Genomic DNA, 21,910 nt, shown 5'->3' with positions numbered 1-21,910 from the left:
TTCAGTTATTAAATCTGGAAAAGGTATCAGGAATAGTGACCTGTTGTAAAAACCTATCTGGTTCTTAAATATCACTTAAAGACAACCTGTCTGCATTTGTGACTCCAGACTCTCAGTAACAAGGCCGACTTTTAACCAGCCTCTTAAATAGAGAAGATCCATTCAATTTAAGCCAACTCGATGGTCAATTACATCCAAAATCATTAAAGAGTAACTAAGGGACACTTGGGGAAATCAGCAGAGGAATGAATGCCCATGGATCACAAATACAGTGATGCTCAGATTTAGGGAAAACATCTGAATGCACTTGGTTAGAAAGGTTTCAATGGTTAAATATCAAGCCTACAACACTTTTTGGAGAATAGGTGTTAACCCCGCCGAGTATAATCCTGCATGTTTATTTGTTTAGAGAATAAAATTGAAAAAAATGAGTGTTTTTATAAACTGTAGCAGCAGCTCAGAGGACAATTGCCTGGCCTTTTATCCAAGAAATGGGAGCATGAAGAAGGGAAACAAATCCAAGGCAAAAGATGTGGGTAGGGCAGTTGGGAAGAAAAGAACAGCAGCAAATAAAACAGACTCTAATAAGAAACCTGCAGCGTGTACAAGAAACATGGGAGCATGTTAAAATACTACATTAAACGGAGCTTTAACTGAAGGACTAACTTAAAGAGAAAGCTGTCCGAACATCATATTCAGGAGGCTGCTAAGACCTCCAAAGCACACCCTGAGTCATGCCCAGAAGCTCACATCCTCTACATGTTGCCTTGAGCTCATTAAAATGAAGTAAACAAGGAGCTGCTGTAAAAATGCTGCTGCCACCACTCCCTAGAGCCACTGTTGGAGGGGAGCTTCAAGCAAGCAGCTATCACTCCTCACTGCCAGAAAGCAGCACCTTGGCTTCAATCAAAGCCAGTGAGACAATTCTGCAACACACAGCTTCACTTGGGAGTTTGTTGTTTTGGCTGCTGCAGTTGCAATGTCACATATATAATGCAAAACACTCTGCCCATGAATACCATAGAAAAGCAACATAACAGAGTGGCCAAGAGTGAAGAGATGTTCATGATGATTAGAGCCGATAGGAGTAAATAGAAAATACTTTGATGGGAAACCCCAGAAGAAAACTTTAACATTAGACTCAGGTCTTTAAAGGTTGATATTGGAATATACTTTATACTTGAACAATGGCGATCAAGGCTCGTGTTTGGGAGATGTGGATGTGCTCTGATCATTTTAAATGAAGGAATTCAAATGAGGGAGAGAGAAAACATTCCCTCTGATAAGGAAGTATAGACCAAGAGGATGAAAGATTAGTCAGCTCAGTCAGAGCAAAACTGAGAAGCACTTTCTCCACAAGAGTAGAAATTTGGAAGTTTTTACATCCTCACTCTTCACTCCACCCAACACAAAGATTGTGGATGTTGGAGGTTAACAGAAAAAAAAACTCAATTTATTCTTAAACTTAACTATATAAAATGAGAAGATGTCAGTAAATGGAACAGATGAGGCAAACAAACTAAATGGTGGAGCAGGCAGGCTCAAAAGGACATGAGACTATTCCATTGATGGCTCCATGCCCTACATCAATTTTATTCTGTGCTTTCACAAGAATTTTAGGATATCTAAAAATCCTATTTCTACAGGATATGATCTGCACAGTCACATCGCCCTAAGATCAGTAACACTGTTTTACAAATAACATGCTTTTATAATTGTTTTGATGCAGAGAAATTAATGAAACAGGGAAACCAGTCTCCAATCACTCCAACGATTTAGCTATTTTAGGTTTCTAAAATTTCAGTCTGTCTCAGCTGGTGACAGCTATGGCCTGTCCACTGCATTAGAGGCAACTGCTCAATTGGCAGGTGTGGTTTCAAGTACCTGGTGTATAGATACAAATAAAATACTTTATTTATGAATCATGTATTGAGATACTCCCACAGCTAATGAAGTTCTTTAACTACAAAGACTATTGTAATGTAGGAAACAACAACCTGTGTACCACAACAGCTCAAACCAGAAATGCTAAATGACCATTCACTTCACTGTTGTTCACTTAAGGATAATGTTCAAAGCACTGGGGTGGGGTGGGGGGAAGAAATGCCCAATCTTTGAATAATACCAAGGGATTTTTCAATACAAAAGGCCTCCAACAAAGCAACTCTCCCTCAGTCCTGTCAGGAGTGGGACTTGAATTCACAGCCAATTTAATGCAAATACTGAACGCTAACATCTCAGTACTCACAAGTGCAAGGTATTCTCAGCATTCTAGCCCCAAGTCCACACTCAACCAAAAATTCAATCCGAAACAACTGAACTGATTCATTCATCTCAAAGCAATGTCACACAACAATCACTGAAGAATTCAGTTGTGCGTGAAACAGCTTTTTGAGGCAGTCACTATGTGCCTTTTATCTTGTTACACAAACCTATTACAAATGAAATACTGGTTAATGGTTATGATATCACCACAGTCAAAAGACAGTGAAATCTGCCAAATCATTGAGCAGTTTCTACCACCCTTTTCATCGCTGTAGGAATACACTGTTCAGTTTCTCTTTCATGGCATATGCAAGGATGGGACAAGATGAAACAAATTGCTAGGGTGATAGCTCAAACAGAGCAGCGCCAAAGTCAAGTACTAGATCTTCCCATGTCTTTAAGAGTATAGGTAGTGCATAGCCACATCGCTGTCCAATACATGCAAATGATTGGGAAGTTAGATGTGAATACACGAAAAGGATGAGTAATAAATACTTATGCAACATATGATCTCAATATTTGCACGTGAATTTTAACTTGTGGACATTAGTTAAAAAAAAGGGAAGGATGAAAAGCAGAGTTGGCGGGTTTTTCCAGCATTGAGTATCCTATTCCCTTTGGTTACCAAATGGTGGCAGATGTGTGTAATGTTTACCCACACTATGCCCTGCAATTTGTACCAAAACTAACATATGTGGTGAAAACTGCCTTATAGAATCATGTCTGTGGTTAGGCTGCAAACCTATTAAACGACACCTATCCAAGAAATTCTCATTCTCTTAAATGAGAATGACCACCTCACACTTTATGAACGTGGTCCATATAATTAAAAAAATAAATGACGAGGTTGAACACCTAACCCCTGCATCACAGCCTTTAGCAAAAGGACAGTTGTACACAAGAATTTGCTAATCAGTCACAAAAATCAAAAGGCAATGTGGTCATTTAAGCTGTCGAATCCATACAACTCAATGCACAAGTAATCCAGCTAGTCCCAAACACCCACCCTCTCCCCTTAGCTTCCAATTCTTTCCTTTCGGATACTTATCCAGTTCCTTACTAAAAGGAGTCATTGAATTTACCTCCACTATTATCTGTGCAGTGCATTCCAAACCTTAACTACTGACTGCATAAAAACACTCTTCCTCATTAGTTTTGGCTCTTCACCAATTACCCTCTTCTTACACCCTTCCCCTCTATCTGCAAAGATAATCTTAGCAACGTGCCTGGTGTGATCACTAAGACAACAACTACACAATTGCAAGTAAAGACAAATGAGAACGATGAGCTTTGTCATTTCTAGTTAAACTCCCCCATTCCCCATGTCCAACCATGGTCTAAAGGTTTTCTTCTTCTCAGGGGTCTCAACCCATAAATTATGAGCAAGTTACAAATTACAACTTGCCTGGATGTGACTGAGAACACTGTCTCTGGATTGCTAATTAAATACAAATACCATCAGGCTAATCCCACCCTGACAAATACAAAGTTCCAACTCTACTAGCAAAATCCAGTATCTCAAAGAAAACATGTAACAATAAAAAGAATCTCTTTTAAGACTATTAAATACAAGTCACATCATTTACACCATGCAACCTTATCTAAAAAGGTACCCACTGTTAAACCTTCCTTTGTCTTATAAAACAATACTTAGTCAATCTCCCACTCATCTAGGACAGAGATGGCAAGAGGCAGAGAGACAGTTTCTGTCTCATTCTGTCTCAATGTGCAATGATGCACATTGCCTCTCATGCTCTGCATCAGTTCAATAACAGATGTACAGGATAATATGGTGAACATGTTCCCAGCTGTCAGATTACATCACACTTGTAATTCACCCATTCTTTTTGAGTAGCATACAAAAAGGAAACTTATACCCCACAAAAAATGTATTTCGATCCCCCCCCCCACCAATAGTTTAATTCCAAAGGTAACCTAGTTCCAAAAATCCTAACTAACAAATCCAGCACTGTAACCAAGTCAGTAACATGATAGACATGACAGGCTGGATATCACTGTAAGCAGCAGATGCACAATCCATTATACTATGGGTAGAACTGTTGTAAAATCAATACCAGTACCCACTGACCAATGGTGGTGACACCTTGAAAAAGAACAGACTGTCACCACCATTCCATCCACTGCATTCTATACATTCCAAAATGAAGCACAAACTATGCAGAGCACTCCTTTCTACATTTAGGAATCTGATCCCATACTCACATTTCTGTTCCATTTTCCTCATTTCTTCAGGTGGAATCTTCAGTTTGTCAATGTGCTCACGCAAAACACTCGCCCATTTCTGCAATGAATCCATGATAGTCCAAGGCCTGGCCATGTCTGCCACAAAGACAGCCAGAGTGTTCTTCAAGTTATCCCCAGAAACCGCAAACTTAAGAAGGCCCTTATGGTACAGCTCACCGTCCAGAATCCACACATTACATCGCGTGTGATCTGTGGAGAGACAGAGCTGGAATTAGTCACTCATATTAAACAGGCAGCCTGGAATCCTTTAGTCTAATCTAGTGAATAAAACTGCTTGTTAGTGCAGAAATAGATAGGCAACAGCACAGCAATACTTTGCCATGGCTATGCATTTCTTCTGTGTCTATTAATTACTTCCCAGCAAACAAATAGGTAGCAAATGTTAAATTTATATTCCCTTGGCAGCGGATTAACAGCTGACCTAATTAAGTGACTGAAATAAGTTGAAAGGTCAGAGTAGTTAATTTCCCTGAGATTCTGAAGGCCATCAACCTGAAACATTAGCCACTTCTTTCTCCATAAATGCTGCCTGAACTGTTGAATATTTCCAGCACTTTGTGTTTTCATAGTAGATTAAAAAACTACTTCCTTTGCCAAGGAGAGTCAAGAATGAGAGGTATAATCTTAAAATTACAGCTTGGCTGGTCTGGAAAGATGTTGGGAAGTACATAGACGATTGTTAATAAGTCTTCATATATTGAGCTTGGAAGTTAGTTCAAAATTCCAGGAGTGAGTAATAAATCCTTGATAAGCATTCATTCCACATGTTTGATACATTAAACAAAGGTAAAAGAACGCAACACGAGCTAGGAGTGGCAACCACAAGGCCCATTGAGCCTGTTCAGCTACTCATAAGACCTTTACTGATTATTTTTCTGCCTAGTCCCAACATACTCCAATTCCCTTGGTGTCCATTAAACTTGTCAATCACAGCCTAAATATACTCAACAGCTGAGCATCCACAGGCTAAGGTGGAGAATTCTAAAGATTTACAGCACTTGTCTCCTCTCAATCCCAAAAGGCTGATCCTGAGATCATTGCATTCAATTCCGATGTTCCATTGAAGGAAACAGCTCCTGGATATCTACTCCAATGATCTTCCTCAATCTTAAAGGGAATCAGTGCATGCAGAAACAAATTATCCACAATATGACCAAATAGAAGTCACCAACTCTTGGTTCCATTATTGATGTTTGTTAGTTTACACAGTGATTTCCTATGCTACCACCAGAATATATCTTTTTTCTAATTTTAATGACACCATCAAGAACCTAGCAAGATTTATCATTCAATGTCAGAAGCAAACAAGTGCCAGATTAAGGAGAAGTATATTTGAAAGTATTTAGGAACATAAGAGGAAGCTGCCATGCTTTCTCTTATCACGTTCTTAAATACTTGGAACATGATACCATCCAGCCAAACCAAGATAAGTAAAAACAAATATGCAAAATAAAACCCAAAACAGCTCCTAATTGGTTGGTGCCAAATTAAAACTATTTCAACCAACACAGAAATGACCATTTCATTCAGGATACAAACATAAAGCATAGTCTGACACTCAAATGAAGTACTGCCAATGGAGTTCAGCAAAAGGCTAAACTGAAGCTGCATCTCCCTTTCAACTGGACACACAGGATCCCATGAAAATTTTACCAGGTAAAAATTCTTCCAATTGGAATTATTCCTCGATCAACGCAAATAACAGATTACCTGGTCCAGCCATGAGTTTAAAAACTTCGCTGTTCTGGAGGGCATAGTAGACATGCACATTCTTAACATGTCTAATGATAGAGGATTAAGGAATGCCCTTACTGGCCTCACTCCGAGCACGTCTAACTTACACTTTATCTCATTGTTTGTGATAAATACAGAACAGCTGTCAAACTTCCTTGCAATTACTATTACACCTCAAAGTCCTTCATTGGCTGTGTGGTACTTTGGGGATTCAAAAGCTTTCAGAGATTCTTTGTTTTTCTTTCTCACACAAATGCTTCTCCTCAGAGTCATGCAGTACTAACTCAGAATAGAACATGGGATCATCCAAAAAAATCCTCTTTTTCTACACCTACCAACCCTGAATAACTTTCACTGATAGGCATCCAGTTGTCCTCTTCATTCCCAATATCTTTCTACCACTGCCCTTGCCATCTGATTACATGACCTAATTAAGGACAAGAGGTTCTCCAAATTAACATTGGCAAGACCAAGTCAAAACTGTCTGGTTCCTCCCAAAAACATATTTAATACAAAAAACCTTAAGGCACCAAGGAAGTGTATCAAGCAGAATTTATGCTGGCAATGTTTAATACATTAAGGTTGTACAGGTGTTTTAAGTTTATTTAAGAATGTTTCACTTCTACTGATATTAGGCAGACAGGCAGCGATTAGTGGATTTGATTTATGATTATGCCTGCTAGCTTGTAAATCTGGAAAATCTCACTGACAATAAAGAACATCAGACCAATTTCATGTCTCGCGAACTCTGGCAGCAGGCTCAGGTATTCAAAAGTTTTCCAGTCCTGGAGTTCCCCAGCAGCCTGTTGATTCTTGCACTGCACCAGAGATAAGTAGGGAGTTGGTACAAATTTCCAGTGCCGCCCTTTGGTAAATTCTCAGATGTACCAAGCAGCAAGTGAATTCTACACATCCCAACAATGCATAATACACATATTACACAGCAAGATGCCACATTAACAGCATATTTAGCCAGAATAGAAGAGAATATAATCTCCCTCGTGCCATGCCCAACACTGAAATAACAAAGCTTTCTCAAGCATCCTGCTCAGGAGTTTAATATCCAATTTCTGGAACTTTCACAGCATCTAACAATGGTAGGAAGAAAATACTAGGAAGAGGAGATACTTTGATGGAAAAAAAGCCTCATTCTAATAATTCTCAGGAATATCCAATAGCAAAGCAACATTGCTTTCAGAGCAATGCACATTATACTTAAGTTCCTGAAGAGAGAATAAACATTCATTGTTCAAATTTCATCACAATTGTGGTTAATAGCTCTAAATAAGGTAGCCGAAGGGCAAGGAGGAAGCAGCAACAGCAAAGCAGTGAAACAGGTTGGACATAGGAGTTGTCAAAGTCTTACTGATTGAATCCTGAATGTTAGTGAAAAGAGTTGCTGAGTTGTAGAAAATAGGTAAATACACTCCAGAGATCCTCAAACTGATGAATTCCAACACATTTTAAGCAATAAAACAGCAATTTTTCTATATTAATCAGCAAGAGTAATGCAAAATAATGATCTGCAAAGCTTTAATGTTGTAAAATTAAAAGCAGATTCTGTCCTAATCTGGTGCATTGCTCCATACTTTGGAAGATGTTGACAAGTTGGAGTGAAGAATGCCAGAGGCACCAAAGTATTCACTTGTGGCTGGAATTTGGGCAGAAAACATCAGTTGGTTATTTAGCTGAGGAGTATAAGATCATTGAGCCAAAAATCATTTTGCAGTGAAGGAGTCGTCAGACTGCACACACTCCAGATGACGTTCTCACCTGCAGTGCTAATCTCACATGTCACTCTTTAAATAGTACTCCTTAGGAAGAACTAGTCTCAAACCCCAAGACAGAACTAATTTCAAGCATACATCATGATTGGCTCAACATTAAGCAGATCATCCACCTGACTTCCAATAGTGGACATGCCATGGTGGAATCCACCCAGCTCTCACCTTGTCCCCTTCTTCTCAGAAACTACTGCCATGACCAGGTTCTTGTGCCTTGTCTCAATATTTGTGAAGCAGATGCTTTTTAAACAATGACAACAGCACAACCTGCGATCCAAACATGCAACTCAGCAAGAATAACCAATAACTATGACACAGCAAGGTCAAGGTTTCCAAATATAAAAAGATCAAGGCTTCAGAAGATTAAAATAGATTTGGTGCAATGCACTGACAGCTACTAGCATCAGGCATTAGAACACTTGATGTGATCTAAGTTTGCAGGCTTGATGACACTAAGTCAAAGTTTGCCTGTACCTAAAAACAACAGCTTTACGGACACTGCAGTGCAGTTTTTAATGAATAAATTACATTCCCCAAATATCTGACGAAATCCTGACATGCTACATAACGTACACAGAAGTGTCCAAAGATGATCCCTAGCATCAGACACAATTTAAGAGGGAAAAAAATTTGGATTTTTAGACTGGTCAGGTGATCGTGCCAAAGTGCAGACGACCACAGAAAAATGTAACCCGCAACTTTACATTTAAAGATTAGAACTGGAGGTTTAAACCAGCGCAAGACTGATTCTAGTAGATGACTGAATTGTGAAACAAATTCAAAATGACAACAAAAAAACCCGGAATTTTTCAATTTATATGCTACGATGAAGTAGCATTAAGATTGTCATATGGAAATAAATTATGAATGTCCTCCTGCATAATTACTGTGACAACACAACTGAATTTATTATGACACCACAGTAAGCGTAGTCCTGGCATTTTGGAACTCATCTTGCTCTATTATTCTATCCTGTCCTCAGAAGGCCTTTGGCAAGGTACTGCACGAGACTGCTAAACAAGATAGGAATTACAGGAAAGGTACTAGCATGGACAGAAGACTGGCTGACTGGCAGAAGGCAAAGAGTGGGAATAAAGGAGGCCTTTTCTGGTTGGCTGCCAGTTGTGTTGGGTCTGCTACTTTTCATGTTATGTACTAATGATCTGGATGACAGATTTGATGGCTTTGTGGCCATGTTTGTGGATGATACAAATATAGGTGGAGGGGCAGGTAGCAGGGAGTCTGCAGAGGGACTTGGACAAGTTGGGAGAATGGGCAAATTGGCAGCAGATGGAATACAACATAGGGAAGTGTATGGTCATGCACTTTGGCAGAAGGAATAAAGGCGGAGACTATTTTCTAAATGGAGAGTGCATTCAGAAATCGGAGGTGCAAAGGGACTTGGGAGCCCTAGTGCAGGATTCCCTAAAGGTTAACTTGCAGGTTGAGTCGGTAGTAAGGAAGGCAAATACAATGTTACTATTTATTTCAAGAGGACTAGAATATAAAAGCAAGAATATAATGCTGAGGCTTTATAAGGTGTTGGGGTCAGACCACATTTGGAGTATCGAGAGCAGTTTTGGGCCCCATATCCAAGGAAGGATGTGCTGACACTGGAGAGGGTCCAGGGGAGGTTTACGAAAATGATCCTGGAGAAGAAAGGGTTAACACATGAAGAGCATTTGCTGGCTCTGGGCCTGTACTAGCTGGAGTTGAGGGATGAGGGGGGAATCTCACTGAAACTTACTGAATATTGAAGGTCTGGATAGAGTGGACATGGAGAGGATATTTCCAGTAGTGGGAGAGTCCAGGACCAGAGGGCACAGCCTCAGAATAGAAGGATGTCCCTTTAGAACAGAGATGAGGAGGAATTTCTTTAGCCAGAGGGTGGTGAATCCATGGAATTCATTGCCACAGATGGCTATGGAGGCCAAGTCTTTGGGTGTATTTAAAGTGGAGGTTGATAGGTTCTTGATTAGTAAGGGCATCAAAGGTTATGGGGAGAAGGTAGGAGAATGGGGTTGAGGGGGAAAAATAAATCAGCCATGATCGAATGGCAGAGCAGACTCGATGGGCTGAATGGACTAATTTTGCTCCTATTTCTTAAAGTCTTCTCCAGATTTTGTTTCTGTGGATAGCGAAACCCATGGATCATGGCCTAGCCTCCATATGTTGTTTTCTTAAGCCTTCTCTCAGGGTTAAGGATAACTTGCTTTCACTTCCAGATCTGGGGGTTCTGGGGTGGCTGGCAGACACTGTTACGGGTAGAGTAGGTAAGTGCTTCATGGGGTGGATAGCAGGCAAGGTGGTGCACTTCTTCCACCAATATCTCTGTGGTTCTACATGCCGAAGGGCTTCATCTCATCCTGAATACTGCTTGTGTTTTAGTCATGAACTATAGCTTTTCACAAGATAATGGGAATGTTACATTTTTTCTTACCGAGGTTTTGAGAACATCCTTGAATCTTTTCCTCTGTCCTCCTGATAACTTTGCCCTGTCAAAGCTCTGAGTAACCTGCCCATTTTGGGGATCTCATGTTAGGCTTGCAAATGATTTGACCTACCCAATGAAGGCACTTGGGTATAATGAAAGCCTCAGGCCAGCTTTGCCTGGCACTGAGAGAGGACTGCAACATCTGTCTGCTTATCCTGCCAGTGGATATGGAGGAATTTAGAGACATTGCTTGAACTGCCTACTGTAATCCACGCCTCAGAAACATGCAAGAGGGCAAGGATCACTGCTGCCTAGTAGACTCACGAACTTCAAGCACTTTTTCCTCAGACAAAAAAAGTCTGTACTGGAGCATTGATGATGATGAATTTCATCACTGATCTCTGCCTTCACTGGAGGTGGCTCCCAAGTCATGGAAGGGCCTCACTGTCATCCTTTATTACCAGTGCAATGCTGTGCAGTGAAGCAGGTTAATAAAGGACCTTTGTTTTGCAGATGTTGAGTCCAAGGACACTCTCTCATACACTTCAATGAACAAGTTGATATCAACTTGGAGTTTGATTCCAAACAAGTTAGTATTGTCTGCAAACAACAGCTTGATGACTGTCAATGAAGTGACCTTAGTTTTGGAGTAGATGCCACATGGGTTAAAAAGTCTTTTATTTGCCCAGCAGATTAATTCTATTCCAGCAGGAAGCTTATGGCTGAGATGCAACAGTGCAGCAAGAAAGATATAGAGAGAAATGCAGTGGTGATCATTCAGCTTTAACTGACAACAGTCTGCATTGAGAATAGGTTGTTGTGGTTGACAGAATCATGCCTCAGGCACAAGTCACTGCCCTAGAGTGAAGACAAATCAATAGGGATGAACTGGGTTTGAACAAACCAGCCACAGCAGACAGGGGTGGGGAAGAAACCACATAGCACCAGCCTCGGGTAGTATCACACAGGCAGCCACAAAATCACCAAGGTCCTTGGACAAGGGATTCCTGCCACACCACTGGCTTCAAGCACAGGTCCTTGGACTGGGAAGAAACTGCTCAGCCAGCATCCGGGATCAACAGTAATCGACAGAAAGTTTGCACAAGAAGAAAAACAGGGCATCAATATTTGAGTCCTTCATCAGTTACCAAATGATCGCATGCACCAAATTTCTCTGTTCTCCCACTTTTAAGGCATCTGCCCCTTGCTTGATACTCACCCAGACCAAACAGGGTCAATGAACCAAAGCAGTACTGTCACAAGTAGTCACTGAATGATGGCATGGAAATAACACACCTGACAGAGACTAAAGATTTGGCTAGAAGAGGCGGCAAGTGAATATTTAAGTTAAAGCACTGTTCATGACACTACTACACATCATAAAGATGAAACACATCCTAACACTAATCTCAGATTTGAAACCTATAACAACAGGCATATTGTTATTTAATTAGCAAGTTAATGTTCCCCTGTATGAGCAAAGCACCTTAAAACAACCAAAATAAACAAAGTAAGTAGCTCAGCGCATCATCACACCCAATGATCCACTGCTCCTGTTTCTCTCCAGTTATATAGCATGAAGGGAATGCCACCAGCCTTTCATTGCTACGTTTAAAAAGTGTTCTGCCAGATACACATCATTTCTTGCCTAACTGAAATCTGTTCTCATTATGTTAGCTTGGACACAAATGTAAATGAGGCCATACCTGGGCATTACAGATTTTCATCAAGAAACAGAAAATCTGTTTGTTGCCATGCTCCTGTGCTACACACACAATGCTGTACCACAGAATTAAACAAGAGGCTGTTATAATACTTAACAGCTGAAAGGAATACAGTTGAGATCAAAAGTAAAAAGCTTATATTAATTCACTTCTAAAACAACAGAATGTGACACCATTACCAGAGACCAGACGATACCAAGAGAGTGCTCTCAAGTCCTTGGTGGATAAACCACAGCTGTTTCATCAACATCAGTTTGTGTAACACTGTTTGCAAACAAGCCTATTTGTGCTTGGCCATGTTAGTTACCTCATTAAAAGTCATTCAAGCACCACTTGACATTTGTTAGATATTTAAAAAACTGGCAGTAAAGAGTACAATAATGGAGGGCTTTTCCTTTGCTGTACATTAATGTGGTAACACAAACACATTTATCCTTTATGATATGGAGTGGGGTGATGAACACTTAACTGAAATATTCACTTGGCTCTTCTAGTTGGATCTTTGGTTTGCTGTCAGTTATATGTAAAATGGAAGTAACACGTACGAACATGCCAGAAAAAGGAAGCAAAGTTACTGAAACTACTTAAATACCAGTTTAAACCAAAGCTGAACATTGATGCTGCAAATCCAGTTGTCTTTTCTGCCCCTCATGCCCCAACTGCTGTACTTACAGCACAAGTGGGGAACCCTCCATATTATTGGGTCACCATATCCAAATAAATTCAGTAGCCAATGCACAGCCAAATCCCTTTAAAATAGCACGTAAGTTGAAGGTGAAACAATAAATGCAACACAAGACTTGGGAAATAGCTCCAAGGAGTAATAGGAAGATAGTCAGCTTGGTATATTGGAATGAGGAGATCCAATGAGGTTCTTCAGAACCATCCCTGTAAATATTTATTCTACCCATGAACAAGATCTGTGAAACACACTCAAAAGATGTGTATCCACACAAATTAATTAAGCCTGAAATTTAAAATTCCAAATGAGAACAATTTATATTTATTCGGCACATTTTACAAGGCATAACATCCTCAGGCATTTCATCTGTACTCAGAAGTCAGACACCATCATCCCAACTTGTTTTTATAGATTTACATAGAAACCCTACAGCACAATTCAGGCCCTTCGGCCCGCAAAGCTGCACCGAACATGTTCCTACCTTAGAAATCACTAGGCTTACCCATAGTCCTCTATTTTTCTCAGCTCCATGTACCCATCCAAAAGTCTCTTAAAAGACCCTATCGTATCCGCCTCCACCACCGTTGCCGGCAGCCCATTCCACGCACTCACCACTCTGAGTAAAAAAACTTACCCCTGACATCTCCTCTGTACCTACTCCCCAGCACCTTAAACCTGTGTCCTTTTGTGGCCACCATTTCAGCCCTGGAAAAAAGCCTCTGACTATCCACACAGTGTCCAATTAACCTGCCAACCCATACCTCTTTGGAATATGGGGGAGGTGGGGGGGGGGTTGGGGAGTGGAGAACCAGGAGGAAACCAACAGGGTCAGTTCTTCAGTAAATTGAAAAGGGCCAACTTGGAGGGTTATGAAGAGATGCTAGGAATCAGGACTAATTTGTACAGCTTTTAAAAGACTCATGACTGTCGACTGTGCTGCATTTCCTTGAGTTCCAAACAAAGATGAATGTTTGACAGTAAATGTGTTGTATACTATTTATAGATCAAATGAAATGGTGGTTCAGACATGGTCCTTGATTGAGATATTTCCCTGTTGACCAAAAGAGTAACACCAAAATGAGATCCCAAGAACAAATCCAACTGGTGAGTTAGAGTATCTATATTCTGCTTAAAAAAATTAAGGAATAAAAAAATGTATATTTGTTGTGAAAATCCAATTAATTCATTGTTTTTGGAAACCGTCATACCCAATTTGAGCCTACATACAAGTTGATTTTCACTAAGATGGTTGCCTTGCGACTTTCCCCTAATGTGGCCTAGCAAGCATCAGTCAGCTGACAGTACAGGACACATGGAGATAGCAACAACATCAGCACCTCCTGCAACAGCCATGCCCCAAAAATAGAGAGAAATTAGTCAGTGCTTCTTCTCCTGCTTGTTGTTTGATTTCTTCCTGAAGAGGAACACACATGGAGGGAAGGATTCACTGCAATGTCAGAGTCAATTAGTCTGACAATATTTGCTGCTCAGGCTCTTTACACAAAGTGAGGGCAGTATGAAAGCAAACATGTCTGAATGAATCTGGAAAAAAGAAATGAGAATCTTTGGAAAAGAGGGGAGGACAGAAAATCAATATCTAGCAATGGGCAAAAGTTGACGCAATTATACATTCCAGTAAAAAGCAACCTTAGCAAAAATAAAAATCACCCTTGTTCAGTGTGGAGGTTACATGGGGCATGAAAAGCGTGAAGACTCAAAACTTGCAACAGGATGAAGATTTTTATATCAAGTGAGAACAGGATAGAAAATACAAGCACTCATTAAAATAAATCCCAAAAACCATTACCGAAGAAATAATAGGGAAAATGAACAGCTTCAAATCAGACCAAAGTCCATTTTCTATTACATAAACAATTACTGCAGCTTACATTACAGCAATCTAACTTTAGTGCTGTTAAAAGCATCACACTTAACAGCAAATTACTTTTAATTGCATCAAGGTATTTTAGGATTTTACTAACCTGCAATTATGGCTAAGTTTCAACAATGTTACTGCATGAACAGAACACCCAGATTCCCAACAAATGGGGAAAGCCACTCAGTTGAGCCAACAGATCCTTACGTAGAAACCCACAACGTTCCCATCACAGCACTGAATTTCCATTAGTCCAGGGTCAAGTAGGAGTGGCAAGGCACATTCAAGAAATGCTGACATAACTACACATTTCTAAAGTAGGAAAGCAATTAAGGAATGCGTTGATAACTGATGACCTAAACAATCTCAGTTATTCCTCCTCTTTGACAAACCATTATTAATACAAAGTATTAGCATAAATAGCTCCCGTGGAGTTCAAACACAGAATCAATTTTTTAATGGACAGTTACACTAATTTGTTGCACTACAAATATTTTATACAAGTTTCCATGGCCCACCACTAAATACCCCAATGGACCAAGGAAGACTTGCTTTCCCAATGGTGGCTCAATGACATCAGCAGTCTGAAAACCCCTCCCCCCCCCCCCCCACAGCCTGAGAGTAAAGCATAGCTATTGATGCAAGATAGGAAATTCACAAGCCAGATTGCACAGAACAATATTTTACAAAACTCAATGTGATAAATCACCATAATGTATTTTATCATGATGCAAGTGAAGAGTCAATTCTTGGCCAGAAAGCTAGAGCAGGGCTTTTCTCTCCAAAGTAATGCCAAGGAATCCATTCTGAGAAAGAAAACAAGGCCTCTGTTAAAGGCAGCACCCGGATGGCATCTCCATCAGGGTACCACCCACTCAGTATTGCCCTGCAATGAATAGCTACATTCAAATCCCTGGAGCAGGAACTGAACCCACAAAATTATGGCAGAGAATGTTGTTATTTCACAAAGACTCCCAAGTTGCAAACCTTGCAGAGCGAGCAGATCTAAATGTGTTTGTTCAGGGCAGCAAGTTGGGAAGCAAGGACAGCAACACTAAAACGAAATAAAAAGCAAAGTATGAATGAATCCAATCTAAACAGTCAAAGTATAAAGAGATCGTATCTGTGTAAAACTCACAGGTCAGGAACATGTTGAGTTCCTCTCTCCAGAGACACTGTCCGAGCCAACATGGTATAGTGCTTATGTCACGGGACCAAGAGCCAGAGATCTCTACCGTTGGTCCAGAGACAAGTTCAAATCCCATGGCAAAAGGAAAAACTAAATTCAAGCAAATGAATAAAACTAATTTGAAGAACTAGTCTTTACAACCGTAAGCATAATTACCATGAAAATTCAACTAATCCACCAATGTTTTACCAGGGGAAAAAATCTCATGCTCGCCCAGTCTGGTCGATGTGACTCCAAGCATACCCATGTGGTTGACTTTTAACTTCTTCCTCAGTTGAGGGACAATGAGGGATGGACAGTAACTGCCCACATCCCACAAGTTCTCAAAAACTAAGAATTTCCAACACTTTCTGTTCTATTCCATAAGGCAGAGGATTGCAACACTTACATCAGTATCAGTATCAGAAAGTACTGTTCTATTTCTGATTCATGCAACCTGATAAAAGGCCTCAATTACCAGTTTCAGTACATTTGTTCCCTCGTTCTCTTGCTCAGAACTTCAGTACAAGCACTGGACTACAGTGTTGAAAACAGAAAATACTAGAAGTACTTTGCAAGTACAAGTAGCATCTGTAAAGAAAGAAAGTTAAAGTTGTGGGAGAGGGTGAAAAACAACCATCCCAGGACAGAAGAATGGACATACAAGGAAGGTAATGGTCTGGTGTGTGTAAAGAAAACATCAGTAAAGAGATTGATAATGACTTAATTGAATGAAGCTCCAGGACTGATTGATCACAGGATGAACCAAACCAACATGAGAAGGGATAATACCTTTGTTATTATATTCTCTCAGCTTCACTAAGCAGAGATAATGAATTGGGAAGTTAGGTTGTTTTACTAAGATTCAAGGACTCAGAGCCCTCATTAATTGGGACTAAAAGATAATTTGAACCTTCGCTTAAGACAATGAAATATGCAAATGAAGAGACTTGATCATGAGATCCACTGCAGAAGGAGGTCCCTGTATGAAATTACATCAACTCCATGCTCATCTGTCCTGATTGGTCAGTACCAATAACTAGGATGCTATACAATTGAAGTGGGAAATGGAGGTGATACTGTGGCAGCCAATAATCTGGCTGCAACAGGGCAAAGATGTGTCAGACTTGGACTGGACTATCAATGTTGTATCTTCTTATTGGAGAACAGAAGGAATGAGGGGGATGCATTTTGGAAATTGGAGTTGACCCTCACCAAACATTGGACAACACAACCAGGGACTGCAAAGACACCATTGGACCAACACTTGTAAGGAAAGACCCTGAGAGTGGGTCTCAGAATGAAAGGAAGCCTGTCAAACAAGCTGACATCTTGACAGACAGCACACTGTCCAAAAGCAGTGCATGCTTGTACATTATCTTTGTAATTACGAGAGTTTGAATATGGCTAGGTATACCTTTTACCAGTTGTCAGTAAGGAGACTCTGAAAAGTACAAATTTAGTACAATGTTCGAGGACTTGGTGAGAGTTAGGGCAGACAGCAGGTATTTCCTCATCCTGTTTATGAAGCCTTGAATGTGAGAAGGCAGCCAGAATAGTGCTGGAATGGTCAAATCCAAAAGATAACTAAAGCATGAGTAAGGGTTTCAGCAAATCAGGCAGCATTACAAGGTGAAGGTAAATGGTTTTGTTGAGGTTGTGGATATATGGTCCAAAGTTCATGCTGGGGTTAATATGACACCAAGGTTCATTGTACTCTTTACTTTTATTAATAAAACAAAAGGAAATTAAGCTAAACATCTGAAACACTAGTCAAGACTCAGCAATATTGTACACCTTTCTGGATACCAAACTCCTGAAAGGATGACAAGACTTCAGGGAGGATGCAGAAGAGATTGAACAGAATGGTCCCAGGGATAATGGACTTCAGTTTTATGGAAAGAACAGAGAAAATGGGATTGTTCTCCCTTGAGCAGAGTAAGGAGCAATTTACAAAGTTGTTCAAAATCATGTTTACTACCAAATAAGTTGTTTCCAGTGGCTGCAATGTCAGTAACCGGCAGTCAAGGATTTAAAATAAATGTGAAATAACCTGAAGCAACACAAGGAAAAGATTCTTTATGTAACAAGTTGTTGTAATCTATAAAGTGCTACCTAAAGAATAGTCAGAACTTTCAAAAATACACGAAACAAAGTAGCTTACAGCTTTAGGACAAGTGAAGAGGGAACCAAACTGGAGACATTTGACCAATGTAGCATAGTGGTTAGTGTAACGCTATTACAGCGCCAGCGACCCAGGTTCAATTCCGGCAACTGTCCGCAAGGAGTTTGTACGTTCTCCCGTGTCTGCGTGGGTTTCCTCCCACATTACAAAGATGTACAGATTAGGAAGTTGTGGGCACGCTATGTTGGCACAGGAAGCGTGGCGACACTTGCGGGCTGCCCCCAGAACACTACGCAAAAAGATACATTTCACTGTGTGTTTCAATGTACATGACTAATAAAGAGATTTTATATCTTATCAATGACTGCCTGTGCTGTACAGTAACCCCAAAGAAACTGAACAGCATAATGAAAGCCAACTTCCATTGAGAAGAATTCAAAGAAAAAAAAAATCACCTTCTTGACCCAAATAATTCCAAAAGGAGTTTAATACAGCATTTTTATTTCCTAATGCAACCATCTGAATTGCTGAACAGATGGTTATTGTTCAACTTAAAGAGCAAACTTACAATTTACAATCTCAATATGCCCAAGTGTTTTATACCCAGCATTTGAAATGCAATCATTGGTGCAACAGTTTGAAAATCAAGACCTTAAACCAGACAAAACTCCTGGCTCCCTAGGCCACAGCAATCCCTGCCCTCTTATATGCTGCTGGGAATTGGACTACCAGTAAGCATGTCAAAACACTGGGAAGATACCAATGATGTTTCTGCAAAATCCTCCATATTCACTGAAAAATAAACCAACCAATGTCAATGTCCTCTCCCAAATGAACATTCCTGCACTAAGACCCTAATTACATGCAGTCAGCTGTTTTACAGGCAACATTGTTTGCATACCAGACACAGACTCCTGATCGAGACAGGCTATCCCAAGCTCTGTCATGGGAAGAGATTATAAGATGGACAAGAGGAAACGATTCGGCTCAAGTCAAATGTGGAGCAGCAACATTCAGGATGGCAGCGAACCCGGCTCATGCATCGGGAGCACATGCATCGGGAGCACATGCAAACCTAGTATAAACAGTGGAAGTGCACCACTTAACAACTACCTGCCATTCCATCAGATGCCATTTTTCCTGGTCTGTGGGGCCATCTAGAGTTCCCACAATGTTCGTCTATCACCTCAGCACCCACAAAACCAATACAGCAAGTCATTGTCAATCATGACAGGCACCAAAGCAGTACACAGGGAGCCATTTAGCAAGCTTGGAATGAATTTACACCCGCTAAACAATATCTAGACTGATATAAAAACACAGAAGATTTTAGAAACATTCAATAGGTCAGACAACATCTTGGATAAAGAAACGAGTTAACATTCCAGGTGGAAGACACTTCATCAAAACAAGATAGTTTTAAGTTTGGGAGTGGGGAGATGGGAGAAATAAGGCAAAGGGAATACCTCTGGTAGAGTGACCAGGGCTGCTGTGGGGATAAGCTATTAATGTAGAAATCAGAGGTGATTAGAGCACCAAAAGAGACATAACAAAAAAACTGAGATAAGGACAGTTAGAGAGAGAACCAAATGAGTGTAAAAGCTGCAAAATGCAAAGCAGGAGGAAATGCCCAAGTCAGGCATGCTCATGGAGAGAGAAAACCTGAGCAGGTAGATGATCTACTGCAGGAATAGTCAGTTCCAATACAGGAAGCGAATTTTCTGAAGCTGGTGAATTCAATAGAGACAAAAGATGAGGTACAGTTCCTCAAGCTTATGTTGGGCCTCATTGTAACAGTGCAGGAGGCCAGACAGCTAGGCAAGAGCAGGGGTGGGATGAAGACTTCAAATGATAGACAACAGGAAGCTCAAGGTCACCCCTTACTTTCATCAAATATGCGTAGGAGATAACACAGGATTCAATGCATAGATTGACAGAAGTGCTACTGTTTGGGTCCCTGGATGGTGGGAAGGGGTACAAGGACATAAACCTTTAGGAGGCAGTGATCATAAAAGGATAGAATCCACCCTGCAGTTTGAGAGGGAGAAGCTAAAATAAGATGTATTGGTATTATAGTTAAGGTAACTACAGAGTCATGAGAGAGGAGCTGGCCAAAGTTGATTGGAAGGGGACCCAAGCAGGGATGACGATAGAGCAGGAATGGCAGGAGTTTCTGGGAGTAATTCGGAAGATGCAAGATCAGTTCATCCCAAAGAAGCAGCAGCATTCTAGAGAGAGGACGAGGCAACTGTGGCTGACAAGGGAAGTCAAAGACAGCATAAAAGCAAAAGAGAGGGCATACAATATTGCAAAAATTAGTGAGAAGCTAGAAGATTGGGAAGCTTTTAAAAACAAACTAAAGAAAGCAATAAGGGGAGAAAAGATGAAATATGAAGGTAAGCTAGCCAATAATATAAAAGAGGATACCAAAAGTTTTTTCAGATATATCGAGAGCAAAAGAGAAGCAAGAGTGGACATCAGACCGCTGGAAAATGACATTGGAGAGGTAGTAATGGGGAACAAAGAAATGGCAGACAAACTGAATAAGTAATTCTGAATCAGTCTTCACTGTGGAAGACACCGGCAACATGCCAGAAATTCAAGAGTCAGGGGGCAGAAGTGAGTGTAATCGCTATTACTAAGGAGAAAGGTGCTTGGGAAGCTGAAAGGTCTGAAGGTGGGCAAGTCACCTGGACCAGATGGACTACACCCCAGGGTTTTGAAAGAGGTAGCTAAAGAGATTGTGGATGCATTAGTAGAGATCTTTCAAGAATCACCGAAGTCAGGAATGGTTCCAGAGGACTGGAAAATTGCAAATGTCACTCCACTCTAAGGAAGGAGGCAAAAGAGAAAATTATAGGCCAGTTAGCCTGACTTCAGTGATTGGTTAGAGTCCATTATTAAGGATGAGGTTTCAGGGTACTTGGAAGCTCATAAAATAGGCCGGTCAGAATGGTTTCCTTAAGGGGAGACATTGCCTCACAAATCTGTTAGAATTCTTTGAGGAAATAACAGGCAGGACAGACAAAGGAGAGTCAGAGGATGTTGTTTACTTGGGTTTTCAGGCGACCTTTGACAAGGTGCCACACATGAGGCTGCTAAACAAGATAGGACCCCATGGTATTACAGGAAAGGTACTAGCATGGATAGAGGATTGGCAGACGGTAAAGAGTGGGAATGAAGGGGGCCTTTTCTGGGTCAGTGTTGGGTCTGCTACTTTTCACATTATATGCTAATGATCTGGGTGATGGAATTGATGGTTTTGTGGTCACGTTTGCAGATGATTCAAAGATAGGTGGAGGGGCAGGTAGTGTTGAGGAAGCAGGGAGTCTGCAGAAGGACTTGGACAGGTTGGGAGAATGGGTAAAGAAGCAGCTGATGAAATACAGCATAGGGAAGTGCACAGTCATGGAATAAAGGTGTAGACTGTTTTCTAAACAGGGAGCGAATTCATAAATCGGAGGTCCAAGGGGACTTGGGAGTCCTAGTGCAGGATTCCCTAAAGGTTAACTTGCAGGTTGAGTCAGTAGTAAGGAAGGCAAATGCAACGTTAGCATTCATTTCAAGAGGACAAGAATATAAAAGGAAGGATGTAATGCTGATGCTTTATAAGGCATTGATCAGACCACATTTTGTATTGTGAACAGTTTTGGGCCCCATATCAAAGGATGTGCTGGTGTTGGAGAGGGTCCAGAGGTGGTTTATGAGAATGATCCTGGGGATGAAAGAGTTAACGTATGAGGAGCATTTGATGCTCTGGGCCAGTACTCACTGGAGTTTAGAAGGATTTTTTTTGGGGGGGGGGGGGGGGGGGCAGGTGAAATCTCATTGAAACCTACTGAATATCAAGGCC

At 40.7% G+C, this 21,910-nt stretch overlaps 1 protein-coding gene across 1 annotated transcript in view; it reads right to left on the bottom strand.

The window, feature by feature from the left end:
- Positions 1-21,910, bottom strand: part of dync1li2 (dynein, cytoplasmic 1, light intermediate chain 2) — a 90,525-nt gene that overhangs the window by 60,558 nt on the left and 8,057 nt on the right. Inside the window, exon 4 of the mRNA XM_052028156.1 lies at positions 4,489-4,719. Coding sequence (XP_051884116.1) covers positions 4,489-4,719 — 231 coding nt within the window. The remainder of the gene's footprint in view (positions 1-4,488; positions 4,720-21,910) is intronic.

The sequence above is a fragment of the Pristis pectinata genome, chromosome 13, assembly GCF_009764475.1.
Source record: "Pristis pectinata isolate sPriPec2 chromosome 13, sPriPec2.1.pri, whole genome shotgun sequence".
Lineage (NCBI taxonomy): Eukaryota > Metazoa > Chordata > Chondrichthyes > Rhinopristiformes > Pristidae > Pristis > Pristis pectinata.
This window is presented reverse-complemented; position numbering and strand designations above follow the sequence as displayed.